The 23,383-nt window shown below is 34.7% G+C and overlaps 4 protein-coding genes across 8 annotated transcripts; 1 reads left to right on the plus strand and 3 right to left on the minus strand.

Annotated features, from left to right (window-relative positions):
* Positions 1 to 681: 681 nt before the first annotated feature.
* On the minus strand, positions 682 to 5,002 carry LOC129319252 (GDP-mannose transporter GONST1-like). The gene is made up of 8 exons (XM_054964253.1): positions 4,214 to 5,002; positions 3,987 to 4,126; positions 3,410 to 3,539; positions 2,678 to 2,776; positions 1,996 to 2,150; positions 1,666 to 1,782; positions 1,411 to 1,508; positions 682 to 1,316 (listed from the first exon to the last, which is right to left on the minus strand). The coding sequence occupies exons 1-8, from the start codon at positions 4,430 to 4,432 to the stop codon at positions 1,258 to 1,260; spliced, it is 1,017 nt and encodes a 338-aa protein (XP_054820228.1). The 5' UTR covers positions 4,433 to 5,002; the 3' UTR covers positions 682 to 1,257.
* Positions 5,003 to 5,829: 827 nt separating this feature from the next.
* On the plus strand, positions 5,830 to 7,421 carry LOC129319254 (NAD(P)H-quinone oxidoreductase subunit O, chloroplastic). Of its 5 annotated transcripts, none has more exons than XM_054964255.1 (7): positions 5,830 to 6,147; positions 6,252 to 6,307; positions 6,397 to 6,462; positions 6,554 to 6,606; positions 6,708 to 6,759; positions 6,861 to 6,920; positions 7,180 to 7,421. In XM_054964255.1, exons 1-7 carry the CDS (start codon positions 5,916 to 5,918, stop codon positions 7,207 to 7,209), a joined length of 549 nt encoding a protein of 182 aa, XP_054820230.1. In that variant the 5' UTR covers positions 5,830 to 5,915; the 3' UTR covers positions 7,210 to 7,421. The 5 variants fall into 5 exon arrangements, with proteins under 5 accessions (XP_054820230.1, XP_054820234.1, XP_054820232.1 ...); XM_054964258.1 differs by having other exon boundaries at positions 5,889 to 6,147; positions 6,257 to 6,307; XM_054964259.1 differs by lacking the exon at positions 7,180 to 7,421 and having other exon boundaries at positions 6,554 to 6,595; positions 6,861 to 6,916.
* Positions 7,422 to 7,604: 183 nt separating this feature from the next.
* On the minus strand, positions 7,605 to 11,575 carry LOC129319251 (uncharacterized). Its single transcript, XM_054964252.1, has 4 exons — positions 10,967 to 11,575; positions 10,765 to 10,870; positions 10,213 to 10,424; positions 7,605 to 9,205 (listed from the first exon to the last, which is right to left on the minus strand). The coding sequence occupies exons 1-4, from the start codon at positions 11,153 to 11,155 to the stop codon at positions 8,249 to 8,251; spliced, it is 1,464 nt and encodes a 487-aa protein (XP_054820227.1). The 5' UTR covers positions 11,156 to 11,575; the 3' UTR covers positions 7,605 to 8,248.
* A 2,332-nt stretch (positions 11,576 to 13,907) lies between these two features.
* LOC129320293 (mitogen-activated protein kinase kinase kinase 3-like) lies at positions 13,908 to 19,807 on the minus strand. The gene is given in 12 exon segments (XM_054965668.1): positions 13,908 to 14,501; positions 14,592 to 14,695; positions 15,713 to 15,949; positions 16,055 to 16,162; positions 16,267 to 16,326; positions 16,903 to 16,978; positions 17,200 to 17,360; positions 17,495 to 17,557; positions 17,717 to 17,804; positions 17,999 to 18,316; positions 19,248 to 19,560; positions 19,563 to 19,807. Coding segments are annotated over 12 exon segments (1,926 nt in total). The 5' UTR covers positions 19,699 to 19,807; the 3' UTR covers positions 13,908 to 14,239.
* Positions 19,808 to 23,383: the final 3,576 nt, after the last annotated feature.

Below are 23,383 nucleotides of genomic sequence, written 5' to 3' on the forward strand. Positions count from 1 at the left end.
TTTATAAAGGCTAAAAAGGTTTAGAAATTTAAAATATTAATAAAAAATTTTAACATATTTTTAAGTTTTATGATTTTATTTTTTAAAATATATAGACCCATATTCTGTAATTGAAATTATAACGATTAAATTATAAAAGTTACAGTTTAGGAATTGAGTCACAATTAAATTAAAATTTCAAGAATTGAATTATAATGAGTTAGAGTTTAAAAATTAAATTATAATTCAGTCAAAACTACAAAAATTAAATGATTAATTTTTTTATAATAAATTGCTCAATACATTTATACTTATTTTTTATAATTTCATTAATTTTAACAAAAAAATTTAAATTATTTATTTAAATATTGACAATGTTAATTGTTTAAAGTTTTTTTAAAATTGGGAGAGAGGATAGACAATCATATGATAAGAATAAATTAATAATTTTAAAAATTTTAACATAATTACAAATAAAAAATTAAATATTTTAGAAAAATATTCTCAACAGTGCTATATGATTGAATTAAAATGTAAATTTTGCAAATAGATGGAGGCTCTCTATAATTTTAGCAAAACAGAAAAGAGCTTACTATATTTTAAAATACTCGTAATTTTCTGTTTCAAAGACAACAAGCATCATTGTTATCATATTGAGAATTTTAAATTCGTATTTTGCCAAACATAAAGCCAGAGTAATAGTGTAAATGGGATAAAATAACAAGTTTCTTCCATGCCCATCATGAACTCACATTCAACTAGTTCATCAAACGCTAGGGGGAAAAAATTCATCCAACATGTCTGACCCTAAACACAAGATTCAGATTTTCATTCTTTCACAAGAGAATGTTCGTATTAAACCAATCTTAATGATACATGGATACAAATTACTTTATACAGAGACAAACCGAAAGAAACTGTGGCAACATTTTCCTCCCAACGTGTCATTGCGATCCGTCGCAGCAGCTGCTCCCCCAGATGGTCCATAAAAACATGGACCAGAAACTTGTCCACCCCATATTTTCGCACGGTAAAAAAAGAAGAGTTAAACCACAGTCCCCTACCTGTATGAACAAGGGTGCATCAACCAACCCCATATAGCTGATTGCATTTTATAGGGGGCATCAATTACTTCTCAATGGTGCTCCCTCAGGGCCAATTATCTCAGAGACAGAGATTCAACTTCCTCTTCTTTCAGAAATATAATTCCCATAAATGAGGATGGGCTCCCTCTGGTGCAAACTTTATCATGTAAAGCACCATGCAATTTAGGGTTCTTCAGGATTGAGATTTCTCCCTCAATTTGGCCCTAGCAAAAAATACTCCAGCCAGAAGACCTACAAGTTGCAATAAAATGTGGCCCAAATTTTGAGTTGATGTGCTCTATGCAGCGATGATACAATTTCAGGCCAGTTGATGTAGAGAACTAACCGAAGAATATGCTAGCAGAGTTCTCCAAACTAGTAGGAACCCTGAACAGAAGGATGCCAACAACTGACAGGGGAATCTTATTTAGCGAACCAACAAGGCTGCAGATTATAGACCAGTGATTAGATAATGAAACACTTGCACTTCTTCTCTAACATAGCATGGCGTTGAAAACTATAATTACAGAAACATAGTACCAAAATTAGTCCTTGATTAAATTGCGTTAAATAAAAATAATGAAGTTACTTTTGACCGAACCTGTAAGTTGTAGCCCCAGTCTGATGAAGAAACCACATGGATGTGAAGCTGATCGCAAGACCCAAACATCCACTTAAGGTCATCACTAGCCAAAAGCTAGGCAATCTCAGAAGTGGCCTGCCAACATCAAGAATCATGGAGAAAAAATGAATAGATTTTCTAGCCATTAACATAACCTGATGAATCAACGACAATAACACATTTCTGGAGACTGCAGATTAGAGGAGTATAATTGTGTTACACAGGCAGAAACACGGAATATGACTGCCTGTTCAGAATATAAAGCTGTGCAAGGCACATAATATTCCATTTATAAAAAGTAGAGCTTACGTTCTCGTGAGATAATCCGCCTCATTGAAAACAAAAATCAGAAGAATTCCCGAAGGCAAGGAAAGAGTGTTGTTCAACAAGACCATTGAAAACTCATTCAAATTTCCAGATGTTGTAACTTGCTTTGCAGTATCCATGACCTTACGCAGAGTCAGCTGCAGCAACAAAATAAAACAGCCAAACAATCAATCAACTTAAAGTAAAAACCAATAGTTGCCATCCATCTACATAAATGCACCATAACATAGTAAATTATCCTTTAATACCAAAACCGAGCTAAATTCTTCCCAGTCTAGAACACTGATGCGCTAAAGTAAAATAACAACTGAGCCTAGAAATCCTTCCCAGGCAATTACCCTGTCAAACTTCAAACACTGTGAAACGATTGTCACCAAGGATGAGTAAATGGAGTAGAAGTGAAGCCAGATTCATGTTATTATTAAATCTATGTAAATGGATTAGAAGTATATATGCAACACATCATTATAAACAGAAAATGAAACCAACAAATAATTGATAGTTCCATATTGCGACATGATGTTGGAATTTCAGAGAAAAGGAATAAAAAATGGATAAAAAGAAAAAATAATGTACAAAGGAAAGAGACTCAGTATATGTTAAAAGCTTCAAAAGAGAATACAATATATATATGCACAAATGTGCGTGAATATAATAAACTCACAGAATATGATGCAGTCAAGAAACAATTAACTATCTGCCACGTGTAACCGATTGCATGGAAAGTGAGGTCAGTTATCCCTCCAGTTACTGCTGAAATGATCTGCACACAAAAGGGAAACTCATAAATATAATATCAAATATTGCACATCAATTGAGTCTAGCAACTCAAACATGTATAAGGTATGTAGCTATATTTTAAGAATATAAAAAATGACAATCTACCCAATCATGTAGGAATAGCAGCACCTCTGTAAAACACGACAAACATGGGAGACAAGAGCAGCGGCAGTCCAGCAACTACATCATACTGAACATGAGTCACTAACTTGCCAGCATCCTAAGCTCTAAAACCAAACCCACTTGAGCAGCCAACAAAGGGGGAAGCGAAGAGGAGGAGGAGCTAATAATTAATAATATATGGTAAGACAGGACCGGTTGTTTTCTCTGGCTAAGGAGTAACGCATGAACACACTTTTGTGTTTGAAAAAAAAAAAAATTATTCTGTATATTTGCTGCCTCATTTCACCACTACAAGGAAACAATATGTTTACAAGTCTAACGCAAAACATAAAAGGGAGAAAAATAGAAAGGTATAGGAGGATACAAGCAACAAACTAAAACTTAAACAAAAATAAGATGGAATCCTTGATTCTATGAAAAAATGGCATCTCAAATAACCAAAAATCCAGTGACCACAAGATTCATAAGACAACTAACAAGATCTTCAACATACCATTAAAAAAAGAGCAGCCCAAACTCTGCTGTCATGGTGCTTCTTGAATAAATACATTTCACCAACGGCAGTTATGACATTTGTAACATTCTTCAGAACAGTCACCATAGCTACATTAATATATTTCAAACTGCACAAAATTAAGAAAAAAATAAGCAAAACTATCCAAACAGGAATGATAGAGTGCCTACTTACTCTACTGCAAGCTATAGTAATCTATTTAACGGCATCTGAGTAGGCTAACGCTTATGCAGGTGGCAGATGTCCGGCTAATACACTTCATGTTTGATAGTAAATTATTAGCTTAACATTCTTTATGGTTTACCTGCTCCCCTAATAAGAGCAAGTTTTGCTGAAGTTTAAATATTGCTTTCCTTTCATATTGTGCTAGATTGCTCATACAAAAACAAAATTTCTCACATTTCACAAATTATTCAGATTTCAACAATCGGAACAACAGCAAGAAATTTTACAAATTCAACTTTCATATCTAACTGTTGGCAATAAATAGAAGAAAACACACACGAGAAGCATTTGGTATTTAATGGTAGAAACCCAAAACTTGGAAACTGCATACCTGTACATGCTTGTGATGAGCATTCCAACAAATATAACGTTTACTGGAAACCAGACCTTCACCAATCTCCACGTTAGGGGTTCTGTTGATATTAGACCCAGAAGTCTCAACACACAAACAATAATCACTGAAATGAAATTCTGCATTTACAAAACAATTGTCAGAAGCCAGCATCATCAACATCTACATCATTATACCAATAAAACAGAAGTATTAAAGCAAATTACCTGGTACAACATCAACGATATCCCAGCACTGAAATCATAACTAGAAAGCACAAACTTGTTAATCAATATCATGCTGCACGAGGAGAAGCAATATGCAAACCCAGACAGTAAGGCTTGATTGTGAACTTTAACTACCCTGCCACTAGGAAGAGTTCTCTCTCTGTTCTTATCCAACTTACCACTTTCCAAATCAAGTTCATTATTGGAAATATGCTTCATTTTACGTGAGAAGAAGGATGGCCAAGGAAGAGAAGTTATGAAGAATAGGATCTGGCCTGACTTCGCAAGCAATCTAATGGATTGTCAAGGGCAAAACACCGCAGAATTCGACAGATTTCAAGATAAGGATTTCAGGATCGACAGAACCTGAGAAATACGAAATGAAGACTAAAGAGCATCGCACATCTTCACTGACTAAATTTTATTTTTGATGAAGAATAACCCATGAAAGCTCTCAGCAGTAACCACCAAAAAATAGCGAGAATCAGAAAACCAAGGAAACGAAGAGCCAATAATAAAATTCAGTGGATGAACCCACAAACGGAGGAGCTCAAAGAATGAAATAAAGCAAACAAAGGAAGGAATGCACGGAGAAAAGTTGAGTAAAAGGACTTGTAGATTCGAAAGGAAATTTCGTTACAGTTTGAGAATCCAACTTTTAAGGTCGTTGAGCTTGGAGGGAGCTACCAGCTTTTGTTGTCTTTCGTGATTCTAAGTTTCACGCCTCCTTGATGACAAGAAGATCCGCTGTTGATTGGCTTGTGTTCAAAATGGAGCGTTGGATAATACTAGTCATTTGTTCCGACCATGCTCCTCGTGTTATTCACTTATTCCATTTCCCGGAATGCCCCAACGAGTCGACTTTGTGGATCCATTAATGCATTTTATGATTAAAAAAAATATCTACTGCACATGTATATTTAGTAAGATAACACATATTTATATTTGTTATTAAATCACATATAGTAGGAGTAGCTATTTCTATTAGTTCTCATTTATATATTACATGTAAATTTTATTTGTAGCTACAAAAAGTCAAGAACCATATTCTTAAATAGCCATGATATTCAATTATTTAATTAAATTAAATTATAAGTCTTACAAAATGTGAGATGGTGGGCACTATTTATGATTTATGAATATTATCATTTTATGTGAGTCTTCTTACATTGTAATATATTATTTATTTATTAATTAATTGACTCGTGAGATTTGTGATTTGTAGATACATTTATACTAAAAAAATTCAAATAATAACATTTATTAGAGGCAATAATTTATGTAAGTAGTGTAATATTTATGCATGTATTACTTAGTTATTATTCTATCACCTAAATTTATATAATCAATTTCACTTAGTGAAATAAGGTTTGTTGTTATTGTTTAATCAAATAGACCGTAAGAAAACTAATTTTCTTAAACCAGGAAATTCATATTTTTTTAATTAGGAAAAAAAGAAGCATTTGAAACAATTACTAAACCATGCCTAAAACGGTGAAAATAAGTACTTATACATTCCCTTTATATTTTTTTGACGTGGCAAAATTGTGTTTGAGGGGGCTAAATGAGGTAAAGTGAGACTGAGCCAACAAATATTTTGGCATGCAAATCTGGCCATTGGGAATGGAGTATTACTATTATCCTCATCTCTTTCCCATTCTCTTATCTCTGAACTGTAAGACACAAGAATAGTGTCTATCCCATGGCTTTCAATGGAACCCTATGGCACAAGTCCTTCTCACCTTGCGTTCATTTTCCACACACCCTAAGAAGTAAACCTCTTCATTTGCAATCCCCATCGATTATTATTCGAGCACAGCAAGATGCTGCAGCAGACAAGCCAAACACTTCTCAGGCCAAGACTGCTGAAGGATCCTCCAATGCTCAACCTTCTACCGCCGTTCCGAAAACTCCCAAAAAGCCTGTCTATTCCAGTGAGCCTAGCCTTTGTTCAAGTTTTTTTCTTCTTTCCATTGAATTTCATCAAGTATTAACGGGTCTGAGACGTTCCCCTAAATCATTCTGTGTTTTTGGGCAGTGAAGAAAGGTCAGATTGTGAGGGTGGACAAGGAGAAGTATCTCAATAGCATCAATGTAAGTAGGAGAACCATTTTCCCTCTTTTATCAATAGATTAAACTGTCACAGTTTTGCCCGTTTACGTGGATGAATTTGACTATTTCAGTACCTCTCTGTTGGGCACCCACCTTATTACAAAGGATTAGACTACATTTATGAAGACCGGGGCGAGGTAAATAGCAAACTGTGTTGAACGCTATAAGAAGTATGGACCAATTCGTGTCATACACAATTACACATTACAATTCTCTTGTGTCATGTAGGTCTTGGACCTTCGTATATTTGAAACAGGAGAATATGCACTTGTAAGTGACTTGTATGTGACTTCAGATGTTATTTTGCGTCCATAATGCCATTTCTTTTTTGTTTTGGGTTAAATGCAACCACAGAAGCTGCAATAATTGATTGAACCTGCAGCTTCTTTACCGTACCAATGAATAATGATTATATGTGGGTTGAGCAAAGTCAGGTTTGACTCGTGAAACTGATGGCATCCCAGATAAAGTACTCTGTTAACAGAATTGTGAGGTGCTGAGATTTCTTCTGATAGAACTCTTGCTTCATTGATAGATCGCATGGGTAGGAATCCCCACAGCTCCAGCCTGGCTTCCTACAGACATGCTTATCAAGGTACGTTTTCTTTTGTTTTCTTTTTTTTTGGGTTACAATATCAAGGCACGTTTTCACATATGCCAATGGTCAACATTTAAGGTCGATATTATTGCTTGGCTTGTTCTGTATCTAGACATGATTCTTATAAACACCTCAACAGCAGATGATTCACATCCCAAACCCAATTCTAATAGCATTAAAAATCTGAAGCGAATAGGCTATCTTTCTACGCAAATGCATTATTAATTGAGTTGACCTGATTCTGTGTCCCTTACAGTCAGAGAAGCTCAACTATGATAGACTGTGACCTTGGCTTGGAGAACGAAATTATGCTAAAAAGGGGAGAATTCACATTGTTTTTCTGAAGTTGCAAGATAGAAGGACTATAATTGATTGGTTTAGAACACCATTGCCACTTCATACAGCATCTTCGATGAAGAATTATGTAATCATTTCAAATGAGTTGTAAACCATTTGAGATAATCATAATCGCCAGCCAGCAAAAGTTTTTAGTAATAATTGAACTGTCATTTTACAAGTCTTCAAAATAAAATAAGGATCAAATTTCATTCACAGTAAGTGGAGTCATCAGAAATTCAACAAGAATGAATGAATCAACATGCAAATAATATTCGTCTTCATTTGCATTTATAAGATTGGTAAAACAAGCCAAAAGGAAGGAAAAGTATTCGCTAGTATAAATGACAAAAAAGCAACTCTCTTGATTAGGTGGTTAGGCGATAAATGTAGAGCGGGATTTTAGTGATACAAGGGTAATACATTCAATGTGATATTTAAAAATAAATGAACTTATTGTGCACATCAATAACGAACAAATGTAGTCGTCCAACAATGCCGTGTAACTACTAAGCACCCTTTCAATGACCATAAAGGCTTGCTACTTTTGGTATATGATTCACCTTATGTAAAGGGAGACTCATATGATACTTCTGCATATGATTCCCTCCGCCTTCTGCATCAAAATCCCGAACAGACGAAGCAAACATGATCATAGCAAACACCTTATGTATGATACTTCTGCATATGATTCCCTCCGCCTTCTGCTTATTCTTGTAAAGTATCCCAGCAATGGAGATGCTAGTTTGACAAATAACAAGAAAAGCTCTCTCACAATCTATAAAGAATATACCTCTAAACAAGCAAATATAAATGATTTAGCCCCTCTTGGGACGTTTATCGGGATTCAGAAGTCCCACCAATGAGGGAAGGGGTTCAGGCACAGGAACGTTCATTAACCTATACATCTTTTTGACACCTGCACTAAAGCCTGAAGATCCAATGTTTAAATAGGAGGGAGTCTTGTGAATTCTTGTCTCCAGCTCCTGTCATTGCAGATATGGTATTTTATGTAATTTGCTTTTGCTTTCTACTGACTCGTCCAATTGTACTTCAGCATCTTCCTGTTGGTACAAGGATTCGTGTCCTGCATTGCTTGAAGCAGTTTGTGAAAGGCCACTCGTGGGTACAATATTACACCCTCCATGTGAAAAATTAACATCTTGAAAACCAAGTCTCGCTCTGCCAAATAATGTAACAGGCAACTTGCCTGGAAGAGACAACTCTACGAGTGCCTTTATCTCAGGGCTCTGTTTAACAGGTGATTGAGTTTGAGCACAAGGCTGAGGGATCTTTTCAAGCACATGTTTGTTGTTCACAGATTTAACCAATGTATCAGCATCTGAACTAGTCTCCACAGTCATATCCAGAATCTTACAGAGAGATTTATTCAGAGCTATGTTTGAGTTGAAACAATGCTGCTTAACATAACCTAGCTCCATGGCCCTGCAGCTGGGGGTTGTTGAAACAACCCACCTAGGTGAAAGAAGTTGAAGTGCCCATTCTAATTCTTCTTTAGATGAGTGAATTGAGTAACAGACATGCCAAACACCAAACTGATCCTTAACTGCTTCATGCATTCTCTTTTTCCTGGCGTTCTCAAATTCAGAGAACTCGTCTTCACAAGCATACCACTGTGAAGAAGGGCGCATAATGAGAGGCTCAGGCTTGTGATTACGCCTGGCCTCCACAAGCTTTCCTTTTGCTCTTTCATATAGTCCTGGAGATCCATCAAATATATGGAACCGAGAAGATGGATCTTGACTAAGGATTTCAGGTGCTACAAGATTCAGATTCTGGAAACATTCTGGGTTTTCGGATTTATCAACATATATCTTGGCTCCAAATGTTTTAGACACATTAACAAGAATTTCTTCCTGACCAAGGAGGTCACAGATTAGATACACTGTCAATGCATTGTGATGCTTCCAAATACAATTAATAACCTGCTTCACAGTGCCATAAGTTAAACCGTGAGAATCATCACTAAAATATGCACCCACTTATAAATTGGAATTGCCAGTTTGCTGCGTGTAAAAAAAAAAACAAAAACAAAAACAAGGACACTGCTAAATTCCAGCATATGTAAATGGTTTGTGGGTAAGGGAAGACTGCCAGTTGAAGCCGTTAACATCAAGAAGAGATTTACCGGAATTTGGGAAAAATCTGCCAATTATTCATCTGAAATAAACTTTATATAAGAATTTTACCATACATGTACAATGAACACCTGAATTATTTCACGTTTTGAATCAAGTCATTCAATTATTATGATGCAACCCTGCTGTTCAACAACTAAGAATGCAGAAATAATAACAACAAACAACCAACAAATCAAGGGAAATGCTAAGGTTTGATATTAATGATTCCAAAAGACTAAATCAGTGTTACAAAGGTACTTTACTGATTCAGAACAAACCCTATTCCCTGCTACAACTAAAATACTCAAACAGCAACCATGGAACAAGAACAAATGCAATGCTATCTAAGCATGCCCTCTGTTTTTCGAAGGCCAGTCTCTCCTCTTAGCAAAAATACAAAAAATCACTTGAATCTCCAAAATGACACTAACAACTACTATAACCCAAAAGCAACTTGCACAGTTTCCCACACCTCTTTCTGCTAAGGCAGACCTAAAACCACCCTGAGTCAACACTAACTCTGCCTAGCTTTCTCCTCAAGAGTAAGGAGAGCAAGAAGGTCAACATTCTGCCCTTAGAAAGATGCTTTCCCTTTTCATGTATTTTCCTATATTTCCCCTTGTAGGTTTTTCCAGCAGAGTCTATCATATTATTACAAAAAAAAAAAAAACAATGATGCCATTAAAATGCTTCTTTGAGCTCAATAAAGTATATGCAAATTGCAAAGTTGGGACTCTCAAAGATGCTTGTCATACCACATAACTATTTCGTTGAAAAGGCCAAAATAAATTGGCTGTTGCATCAAAATGTACCTCTTGAATTGCAGAATGCTTGCTAGGCATCCCCTGGGAGAAACTTCCAAAAGTACAGTCTAAAAAGACACAATCCAGTTGACAACGTGGATCTTTTCCCTTCTTCCCTGTATACTTTTCAGGTAAATTCTGTAGGCACTCAGGACTAAGTCTGCAATCTCCAGTGTGTAAAATATTACCAAACTTGCCTTCAAATAAGAACATTACGGCTCCTGAAAATTGATGAAATTCACACCAAATAAAGGAAAAAAAAGATAATTAAACCCCGTCCAAATATTTCTTCATTCTCATACAACCACTAAGTTTGCACTCAAAATCAAACTCCCTTCATACAAAAATCAAATCACGAATCATCCACATAGTTTAAATATAAACGAACAATGATATTAAATCTTAATGATTCCGTGCAACTCATACCAGTTAAATTATCTAATTTGAAGACATAAAAATAACTCATTTTTTACCGAAGAAGAAAACGAAGAAATAACTCAATCGATTACTGGAAACAACAGAATTCACTGCAATATGACCCAACACTACTAAAAAAATTACCTGGACAGTGATTCGCATCAAAAACTGTAACAGCGAAGGCCCCATCAGGATCATCAATAACAATGGATTGGCCCACCTCAATACCGACAAACAACGAATCTTCAAGCTGCGAAAACAGAGGAAAATTAAATTCAAACAGAGACACCTCGAGAGACCAGTAAACATACGAATAGGCGGGGGGAAAAATAGAACAAATAATAACCTGGGGGTAATGTTGAAGAACAAGGGTTTTGGTAAAGTGAGTACAATAAATTGGGAATGAGGCGTGGGAAGAAATGCCAGAAGAGTGGTCTTTGTGGGCATGTGTGAGGAAATGGTACCTCTTTCTCATGGACGATGGAGTCCATGTGTCCACTGAGAAAGGCAATCCTTTGGGCATTTCTATTGGCATTTTTTCCTCTTTCTCTTTCGCTTATGGAAAAGAGAAAGACGAACGAACCCCAGAGACACGCAAGTCCGAAGGAGAAAATCTTTTATTTAAGAAATCTCATCTCGGTCCAGGGATGGAGGCTCTATCAAACCGACCACGGATGACGAAGGAACTGAGGCTTTGATGTGAGGCGCAATTTTGGAGCCAATTAGCCAAAGCGCGAATCAACGAAATGTGTAATTGAAGAAAAGGAAGAGGCGGGCGGTGGGACTCGTCACCCGTGAGAGCAAGGGAAGAGAATGATGAAATAATTCAAATTAATCAACTACCCCTGAAATCTTCACTCTTTTTTCCCTTTATAGTTTGGCCAAACTGAAGATTATGTCATGCTTTTTAAAAAGCACTAAATTATCACGGTATCATTGTGTTCCCAAGCCACATTTTCTTTTCTTTTTTTTTTTCCTTGCCTCCCAAACCATATTTCATCGCTATGGAATTAAGCAAATAATAAACATTATTGTATTATACTTTCTTCTGCATATTACATCAATTAAATCAGCCATCTATTCAAACTTCTATAAAAATGGCTTTCAAAAAAATATACAAAGTAAAACAGGAGACACAGAGATAATTTCTTATCTTGACATGTTTGGCATACATTATTTAAGTTATCAATAATAATAATAAAAAAAGGCTGCCTTCACAAAAGGGACCTAGGGATATAAAGGACGTACATAAGCCTCCTTCACTATTAAGAAAAGTTGTTTCCTTCCAAAAATTATATGAAAATGTGATCCTTATATGAGTAGAGATTAATGTTAAACCTTAGTTCTGATAATTATAAAATAAAAAAAAAATTTGTATAGATCTTAATTTGTATTTAATGACAATTAAGGGTAATTGGCTTATATACCCAATCCCTATCATCTTACATGAAGCTCTAGGTGTCTTTAAATTTACTGTTGGGATAAGTATTTGATTTATCTTAAATTCTTTTGTGAATCTATCTTAGGTTTTGAAAAAGTGTAGCTTGAATTTAATTATGCTTTTAACACTTGGAGTTTATATTTTGAGTTAAGAGTTTTTGAAATATTTGGTTTTGACTTTTATTCAATATTTTCCCTATATTTCTTTATATACAAATATGTTTAGTATGAAACTTATTTCATTTGAAATTAGACTAGTAAAGCTTTCTAAAGAACTTTGATTCATTCAAAATATATTTTATATGAGATTTACATAACAAAATTTGTGATTGTTTAAATAAAAATTGTAATTAAGATAATAAAACTAGACCCGTTATTTTTATTTTAAACAAGAGAAAATTTAATTATTTAACCTAAAATCATTAATGTCAAAAAAGCACTCACTCAGTTAAAAAATGTAAGGTATTTTTTGAGGAGTTGGATGTTAAAAAATATAAAACATTTTTAGTTTTTTGAGATGTAATCATTATCTTTTTTTTAAAAGTATCCCTATTGATAATAATTTTATATTTATTATAAGATAAATATGAAAAGATAGAATTAGTTTGAAAATAAGTAATTACTTTATTGAAAGGTGAGATTTAATTAAAAATACTTTATATACTTAAATGAAGGGAATATTAGATAACTTCAGAGAAATTAAAATATTTCAATAGACCTGGTTGTTATTTATATATTTTTATAAAATTTTATTTCATTTTTCCATTTGGTTATTGTATAATTTTGGTGGAACGCTAGTGGGCAGTGGCTAGTAGTTGAATGCATAAGGATCCATAGTAATGGTTTATCCTGTCGTGAGAAGTGAGAACTCTTAATTTTTGAGATATCATGATGGTAATTTTAGACTTAAAATAAATAATGATGACAATCTAGTTAATGTAAATTTATTTTATAAATTATAAAAATTAAATAAAAATTATAACTTCGTATATAAAATTTGTTTTATCATTAAAATTCAAGTTCTAAAAGTAACCATTTACAATTTTTATTTAAACAATCACACCTTTTATTTTATAAATAATAAAATTTGAATAAAAAATTACAATTTTTTATTTAAATTTATTAATTTTTTTTAATTTCAAACGAGAGGTAATTTAATCATTTAATTCAAAATCATTAATGTCAAAAGGTGCCTAAATTTTAGAAAAATTATTGTATCTTGAGAAACATGATTATTATTTATATATTTTGATAAAATTTTATTATTTTTCCTAACCAAATTATCCCCCATGTATTTTCTTTGAAAACAATTATCGCATACAGAAGTTCTCTTATTCAAGAAAATAAAATTTGAACATGATTAGTTACTTATTTTCTTAATTTCATAATTAGCTTTGAATATATAAAATTTTTTTGCCAAGGACATTACCTTGTCACGAAAAGACGGCAATAATTTTTTTCAAATTTCAATACATTGTAATAAAAATATTCTAGTTCACGTTAAGTTATATTATATTGATAAATACTTTAACATTAATCACTTAATCCTATCAAAAATTATAATAAATAAAACACAAGATTTAAATACTATAACTAATAACTTACGTGAAAATTGTTAATATTCCTTGAACAAAAGAAAAATGAATTGTAATATAATCAATTTAATTTAAAAAGATATATTTGACAAAATTTAATTAATTAATTAATTATTACTCCCCTTCTCTTCCAGACTAAACAAAGCAACACTACAATTCCTTCTGTTTCCCCACAATTATAACCTTTGCGCTGGCTCAGCCAAACACCAAAACCAACAGTTTTGCCAACCAGAAAACCCTGAAAGAAAAGGATTGTTATGGAAAAATTGCTTTTTCTTTCCTTTCCGCTTCTGCCATAAACTAATATACAACATAAAGTGTACTGTATAGGCAGTTAGCACTTGGCACCTTGCATTTACAATACTCAAGTATTTGCTACAGGCAGCCAAGGTCTCCGCAGTCCCTATGCATTGAACGCTTAAGGTCATTGCCTTCTCCCTTTGTCTGCTTCTCATGTTTAAAGAATCAATTAGAATCTTTAATAGGGAGTCTCTGCTTCAGATTGAAGTTCAACCCAGAGCCCACCACGCATGCAAGGGAGGGAGACCAAGAAAGATTTAGTTCTAATGGTATTTACACTCGGTTCAAATGAGTCTCCGTCTTGGGGACCCACCAGGCGTATGGGCGTTATATAGGGATCTCTCATTCCAAGGGTCTAGATTAAAGGTAGCGTTTGATCTCACTGGATGTGAACAGATATCGCTAAAATTGTAGGTATTTTGTCCCATCGTGCTGTAAGTTGGATGTGGAGGAGAAAGCATACAGCTCTTGTATGCTGATCCATGTTGTCGCAACGGACTTGAGCAGGGAGATACCGGTAAAGATGTAATCATTCTTGTGTTATCTCTGAACAAGGGAATTGCAATCACCAGGTCAGTCTACATGATAGATAAACCAGGTCATTACAATAAATTAAAAAAAGATGCAATATCTTACCTTGGGCTCCTTAATCCTCGAGAAGCCGCAAAAGTTGGCTTTGTTGCATAATCTCCATCCACTGAAGTCATATTCGTTCTACTGGAATGAAGCTCTACATGTGGCTGCAATCCAATCCAAATAACGAGTTAGATCCAGCTCACATATCCTCACAACTAAGCAACTATAAATCTCAACTTGTGACTTTACATTAATCTGATAATTCCTGTTCGACATTAGTTGCGTATCAAATATTATACTAATTTAACTGAAGAAATGAAAAACAAACTTTAGTGTCAAAGCCCAAAAAAAATATATATATACATTCCTTACCTAACATTAAGGGGGATAATAAGCTCTTAATAAAGCTAGATACTCTAAACCACGGTAAAGTTGTATCTGTATATTATTCTCATCATTCTTACGGCAACCCCTTTAGTTGTATAAATATCTTATCACTATTATGGCACCCCTTTTAGTCTATTATTCAGCCTCAATTTTCTCACATCCATGTCTATATTAACTTCATCGTGTGGCATCCCAAGAATAAACTAAGGTAAAAGAGGGTTAGAATTAGACAAGCACAGCGACCAACCAATAGACATGACAATCAATCAACTTTTTTCCCTTGCGATGGACAAGTAATGCCTCACTTCAGAATCAAAATGAAATTAGAAATCATATTTCAAATTCTTGATCACTGATTCATAAAGAACACTTAATGGATATAGTTAACACTCCTTAAATCTTTGCATTATTTGGTATTCTGAAGTCTGATAGTGTTAACACAATACATACAAGTTCGGATATATAACACATTTACATGCATATTAAACAAATCTAGTAAATATTGCAACCACCATGACATAATAAGAATACAGTGCCCCTGCATATGAATTCTGGTATAGCATGTTCTCATGAAAGTATTTCCCAATTATTATTGCATTTTTTATGTTATTGTAGTAATTGCCTAACTCCAAATGATCCTTTCATCCAAACTCATAAACATTAGCAACAAGCTAATACTATGAAAATAGCGCATACTGTATATTGTTTAAGTTCCCGTGAGTCGAGATTGGCACCCATTAAATCAAGGCAAATTTATCCTTGCAAATAAAATAAATAACAATCAAATACAATACCGGTGTCCGGCTTCCATCAAACATGTAGGGGAAAGCATCCCTGGTTAAGCTGACATTTGCAGCTCTTGTTGCAGATTGATCACGAATAAAGGGATGCTCTAGCAACCTTTGAGCAGCTGGGCGAGCTGATGGATCTCTTTGTAAGCATAGCTGTATGAAGGACTTAGCATCATTCGAAAGATGCTCTGGAATTTCAGGCATATCTTTGCTGTTCCCAATTTTAAATATAGCAGCTACCTGTTTAATCCGACATAAGAAATCACATCGGGCCTTCATATTATGTCATAGGGTCATAAGAAATATGACAATACAGGCCAGTTTCTAAAATATCCAAAATCGCACCCCTTCATACTGACTCCATGGAGGCTTTGATGTCGCCATTTCCAGAATTGTGCATCCCAAGCTCCATACATCCACAGCAAGATTGTAGCCATTTGTATTCATAACAACCTAAAACAGAAATTATAAGGATTCAGCACCACTTACAGTGGAAGAGAGAATAATATATTTGTTTCTAAAGGAATTGCACAATCTCAAGGGAGGGGGGATTTTACCTCAGGTGCCATCCAATATGGACTTCCCTTGAAAGAAAGCATGGAGGTAGAAGAATTTATCTGTCCAAAACAATTGAAACTCAGATGATTGTCATCATAAATCAGAAGCCAAATAAATAGAAACTATTTGTTTTTTAGCTCCCCAAGCTAGATTCGCTTTCTACAAGCAAATTCCATGCCCTATTGTTCTAAAGACCAGTGTGGGAGAGAGACAATGCAGGACTCAGGTAAGTCATACTTGGGCTATTCATATTAAGTACGGATGTTACATGAGATTAGCGGAGAAAATAGCTAGTCAGAAGTATATCAGCTAGTAATAATCTATTAGTAGTTTAAACAGGGCATATATAGAGATGAAACTAGTGTGAATGAATTGAATATAAATGTGTTTATGTTTTCCTTCGTACCAACAAGAGTGATTGAAGCATGCGCATTTGACTGTTTGAAGTGGGGAGGGAGTGGATGCATTTAGATAATAAGTATAAATGAGAACTTTAACCTTTTATCAGGAAAAGCATATTTAAGCAGTCACTCATGGATAACTTCCACAGCATGTCAATTATTTGGTTATTTTGCTGCACCAGAAGCAATACATAAACACTCCTGTTTGTCATTTATAGCTTAAAATGAACTCACATGTTTAGCCATTCCAAAATCCGCCAACTTAATTTCGCCATTAGGATCAACTAGTATGTTTGCCCCTTTGATATCCCTGCAAAAGGAAAACAAGAAAGTAATTTGAGAAAGGGTGTAGAAGCTTCAATTTAATGCAAAATATTAAGAATAACCAAATAGTTTCAATTTGAGCCACTATCGTTCAAAACTCCACCCAGCATCATGCTGTAAGTTTTGAGTTTGTTTTAATACAGTTCACTAATAGAGAGAAGGTCCTTGCACTGGTAGAAGGTCAAAATTAAACCCAAAATGAATTACCGGTGCACCGTGTTTCTTCCATGCAGATAGGCAAGTCCAGAGACAATCTGCCTGACATAATTCTGAATAACAGGCTCCTTAAATGGACCATATTCCTGAAGTAGTTTATGGATGGAACCACCAGAGACATATTCTAAATAAACAGAAAGTGTGTCTTCTCCCTGCAAAAATGGCATATATAGTCACACACTAATAAATGAATCCTATCTTATTCCATTTCTCTTGGGTGTTCATTGCACACATAGCCAGTGGTACATGTTACAAATGACTCCAAAATATGAATATTTAGCCATACCAGTTCACTCCCGTAGTATTCAACAATATTAGGATGGGAAAGCGAACTAAGCAGATTTATCTCCTGCAATAAAATGAACAAAACATTATAGTTTTAAGACAACTGAATGATACTTTAACATATTAAAGCAAACTTCATCACAACTGTGCGAAGAATTGCAAAACTGCCAGAGTATGTGATAAAGAATCCTTAGCATAGATCCTCAGGGCATGATGGAATTACCTGGTTAAGCTGTTTGAGGCATTCTTTTGATGTTTGATCATCAGAGAAAACTCTGACTTCTTTTATTGCACACATTTGTCCACTTTCACTATCAATGTTGCCGGAAAAAAGAAAAATCAGAGTGGTAGAGCAAACATAGAAAGCAGAATAGTTTCAGCAATTTGTCCAGTCTATGGAATCGTGAATAAAAGAATTGCAATAGTTACTCTTAAGGAATAAAACAGATACATGATATAGCAGAATATCAGAAAATTGACAGGACAACAAAATTAACAGAATTACCTATTAAATCCCATGTAAACATGACCAAATGTGCCTCGTCCTAAAAGCTTTCCTTTCTTCCACTTGGACAGATTATTGGTAGTGTTTTCCAGAAGACTATTTGCTCTTGCATTGGAAAGAGCAGAAGGGCTAGTCGGTGAACCTGGTGGTAGGGGCAATGGATGACATTCACTCCTTCCATCATCTTGTTTGCCTGTAGGAGAGTCTATACTTAGAGCATGCAATCTTGGATGAAGTGGTGAAGTCGGGCTGGTGGGTCCTCTAGACCCAGGACCTGGGCTTTTTGACCTCATATTAATCTTCATATCACCTCGTCCCCTATCATAAGATATGAAATGAATTAGTTCAGAAGTAGATTGGAGGAGACTGAAAAACTTGTACAGGAAAATTCAAAAATTCATGTCTCATTTCCGTTTGTTGCTAACATAGAACAAAAAGGAGTATAGAGACAATCAGCCTCAGAACTAAAAGGAGTATATAGACAATCAACTCCCTCCTTTTAAAATGTAACCACATCATGTGAGAGTTCATGGAAGCCACTATGATGGATATATGTTGCATAAACGCCATCTAGAACCAATGATCTCAAGTCCTAACTACGAAGCCAGAGGCAGAGAGTCGAGAGGATATCTTAGTAGTCAACTTCCTACAGAAAAGGGATAAGACTGAACATTTGAACATAACAGTTCGTGTCTTCGTGAAGGCTGTTCGGAACTGCCAATTAGGACTTTCTAGCAGGTTTGCGGCCAGTGATAGGCGTACTTAGCACTTACACAGAGTACTAAAAAGACCCCTTTATTGCGAAATTGGCTGTCTTGACCAGAACTAAGAGAACGGAGGGAAAAAGGCTGGCAGCGAGAGGGAAAAGGAGAAGCGGAAATTGGAGAGGGAACAGAAAGTGTAGAAACGGAATAATAGCTAGAAAGCCTTCTCAAGGTTAAGGATATTGGTTGTAATAATGGGGAACACTAAAAGGGAATCCCACAAGCTAAGTAAATACTGTATACAATTATAGTCCAGCTACACAATCATCGATGAAGAGAAAAGGAGACAGAGGTCGAAGTTAAAGCCTCTTTATTTGATCGATGATTACGGCTCAGCTTTCTACAAAATTTACCCTCCCCCCCCCCCAAAAAAAAAAAGGTGACTGCAAAGCTAACCTAGAGCCCAAAAAACAAAAAAGAGGAAATCATATCCGAAATCCCAAAAGAGGAATAAATAGGGGGATGGAAATTTCCGCAAACCCAACCTGACGCTTTCCAATTGAGAGATCGGATGATGGTCGCAGGACCCAGAAGAACTCACGCTTGAACCAGAGATCGACGCAGATCCCAAGCCATCTCCATCTCCTTGATCATTCCCCAAGCTCTGCGGGGACGAAATCGATGGTCGAGGCAAGGGAAGGCCTATCTTCTCGCCGCCATCGGAATCGAAACCCGAAAACCCCGAGGAGGAACCACCACCAGGAGCAGCACCGATGGGAGTAAAATCCCTGCTGGTTCTGGGTGAACTCCGAGAAAGCATCACGGTCGAGACCTCATCAAAGCTCTTGGGTTTGTCCTTCCTTTCTTGGCACCATTCCTGATCGGAGATTTGATGAAATTAAACTGAAGGCCACCATGTGATTCAGGCTGGGGAAGCTGCTGTTGCCGCTGCTCCTCCTTGTTCTTGCTGGACTTTCTTCCCCACCAGGCGGGCATTCTATAAGAGAGAGAGAGAGAGAGAGAGAGAGGGGTAGAGAGAGGGGAAAATTCAGGGAGAAAGAGTAGTTGAAGAAGAAATAGCCAAAGAGAGAGAAAGAGGAAAGGTGAGACTAGTTGTGTGGAGTGCTTTGTAAGGGGGAAGAAACGACGAAAGAGGGTGAAGGGACCCAAAAGGCTACAGTGAAGGACAGCTAAGAAGGTTGAGATTGGGGGGGGGGGGGGTAGGAGAGAGACGGCGACGGTGGTTGGATTAAGCGAGGAAATGACATGGCAATTTCTTAGGGAGCGAGAGAGAAGCCCATGTGTGCTCTCCCAAGTCCCGCGCATGCCAGTTAAGTGTGAAAGTGCCGGCAGTTAAAAAAAAATTGTTGAAAAATAATCTCTCTATTTTTATATATAAAATATTTTAATCAAATTAAATAAATCAATAAAAATTATTTATTTAATTAAAAATACAATAATATTTTAATTATGCCGTTAATTATTATAAAAAATATTTTTTAAATAAATTAATAAAAATATTTATTTTTTCTCTTTTCAAGTTAATAAGAATGTAATTGTTTATTTTATTAAAAAATATTAATAATTACTTATATTTAAGAATAAAAAAATTTTAAAAAAATTTTTATGCATAGAAATGGGAGGAATATCTTTTAGGGTTTTAATTAATTTAAAAAAATGTCTTGATAATAAATAAATGTAGCACGAATTTTTTTAAAATTTGTACGTACTTTTTTATTTTTTAATTCCGCCCTGTAACTTGTTGAAAACTTGAAATTCATGCGATCTATGTAGATAAGAAACTCTAAAGAAGCCCCCTCGCAATAATTTGACGTCTTGTAATCCCAGGAAAAAAAACTAATAAGTTGCGTTTGGTTTGGTGGGTTAGTTACCATACATGTCGGTTTAGGGTGTCCTTAAGCAAATTGAAAACAAACCCCAATCGCAATGCACTGATCAGGCCTTCTGCCGTCACTACAGGTAGTTCTAAAACAGATAAGAAGACTACTTTGCCAGGAGTAATTTTCATTCTTTTTACTTTACCAAAGCAAATTTTCATTTGTCAAAAAATACGGGATATTAAAAATTAGAAATTGTTTAAAAAATTGATTAAATATAATAATTATATCTAAAAATTTAAAAACTGGACCATATTATTCCTATAATTAATGAAACAAATCGACCTAGAGGAAATAAATATTAACTGTATAATGGATATTTTAAAAAAGTATGATAAATATTTTTAAAAATTTATAATTTTATTTAGAAATAAAAATATTTGAAAACGGAGTAGTACTTCAATAAGTTCAGTAGGCTGACAACTTTTTGGTATAAAAATAGTAGGCATTTTGATGATTGACGCCGGACTGATCTTGTTTCGTTTGAGTTCGTCAATGTTTTTGACCGGGGTTTGAGATAAACTGGCAATGCACCCATAAAAACATGATATTCTCGATTTTTACCCAAATTAATATTAGATGAACATAAATATATTGTACAATATTTTAGTACATGAGTAATCATTGAATAGTGAATTTTGCACTGTATAATTGGGATGACGATTTGCGTTCTGACATTCTGAACGCAATTTCTGATGCAAAATTTAAATTAAAGGCTACATAATTATAGTTTTCAGCCGATAAAGTAGATACTTCTAATAAAAAAATTATTTTTTATAATTTTAATTTTTTTAAATATAAGATCACAGCTAAACCATACAAAAAGACTAAAATTTAATCATATCTAAAGTTAAAAGACTTTTATAATTTTATAGAGGAACATCATAGATTGTAGCAATAAAATTACCATGAGGTGTTCATTGCACTAAATGATCTGCTCATATATTCATTTTTTTGTGCATTTATAATTTAAGTTTGTACGAGTTTAGCTTATATGGGTTAGCCTAACAAAACTTGAATATAAAAGAGGCAAGACAACGGAGAGGGTCTTGAATGATTCAATAAACGAAATAGTTCAAACTATTTTCCCCCTTTTTTATTTTTGCTGCATCTGCTTGTCGGTGTACTTGGGAGTGGAGAAGAAGCAATGTGGCAATAAGAATGTACAGTGATAAAGTAGAAATGCTTTCAAGTTTGAAGCCAGTTACACAAATCCGAGTTAAAAAATGTTTATATGAATCCATAGAGAGGGTGGAGTTAAGCTACGAGAAATGTACGAGTTGTCACTTTACTGGGGAAAAACCACTGTATTAATGATGTGAGAATATTGAGAATTCATGCTTCACTGCTTAAAGGAAAATAAATACTGTATTGATGATGTGGGAACATTAAGGCCATGTTTGGTATGATGGAAGAGTTTATAATGAAATCGGAATTAGAATTGGAATAGAATTGGATTTAAAAGTGTGTTTGGTATGATAATGGAATCCTGATATAATTTTAATAAAATATAAGTACTTAAAATAAGAAAAGACTAAAGTGTCTTTTTTAAAATTAAAAAAAGATATATTGGAGAGAGAGAAGGGGCAAACTGGAGAAAGGGAACTATGGAATCGGATTCCATGGTGCATGTGATGGAATTGAATTCTGCCAAATTTCCTTGAATCCAGATTCCAAAGAATCATAATTATTGCATACCAAATAAAAATGTTAACAGATTTCATGTCCAATTCCATTTTTTTCTCCATGATTTCAAAGCTACCAAACGGGGCCTAAGAAAACTCACCTTCCGCGCTAGCTGGTTTCGCTCAATCCACGGGTCTATTTTGGCGGGGGAGGGGGGGGGGAGAGAGAGAGAGAGAGAGGGAGAGAGGGAGGAGTTGAAATATTTTAATTAATTTTCCTTGATGTTTATATATTCTATTCATTACTTATTTATAACCCCGCTTACTCAGTTTCTTTAAATCAAGCTTGTTAAGATTCCACCTGAAGGGAAGATTTTTTCCTTTTGGCCAGCATATTTCTTCGGCGAGAATATTCTATCGTTGGCAGTAGTTGCCTACCATGTCTCTCATCTATTCTCTCATCCATCTAGTCTTATTAAGTTTCACATCACCCTTCCATTCAATTATTCCGTTCAATTATTTTTCTTTGCCTTTTTCATTTAAGCATGCCATGCCAAATAGACATAAGATGGAGAAATTTTCCCTCTCCTTCCTCCTTCCAGTTTAACTCTAAATGAAAGAAATGAGAATAACTTTGTGGTCGTCGTTTATTTTTTTTTTAAATGTAAATTGTAATTTTAATCAAACACATTAATCATATTTATACTATTTTATTAATCTATATAAAATATACTTTATTCATTCAGCATTATTAAACACTTTTTCTAAAATATTATGTTGAAAATAGAAGACATTTTGAGTATTTCAAAATGTGTCTAATATGGTTTTTTCTTCTTCCCTCTCTTTTTTTTTGACCGAATATATAATTTTTTTTTCTTTTGAATGCCCTTAATTAGAAGTATAGCTAACAATTTTTTTTAACCGAGAAGACTAATTAAATAAGAATAAATATAAAAATAATGTGTAATGTTGACTATATTATTAAAAGGTGTGTTGTTAAAAATGTCTTGTGTAACAGCCCTCCTGAGTCACTACTGCCTCTCCAGGGTCTTTTCCCAGGCGCTGGACAACACACATGTCACCACATGATTGCCGGCTTTCCCACTGGTGTTACAGTGGTTATTCCTCACCCCACCCTCACGGGAGTCTTTTGGAACC

This window comes from Prosopis cineraria, unplaced genomic scaffold, assembly GCF_029017545.1.
Source record: "Prosopis cineraria cultivar Desert tree isolate PC_DT_omini unplaced genomic scaffold, ASM2901754v1 PC9, whole genome shotgun sequence".
NCBI classification, from domain to species: Eukaryota; Viridiplantae; Streptophyta; class Magnoliopsida; order Fabales; family Fabaceae; genus Prosopis; species Prosopis cineraria.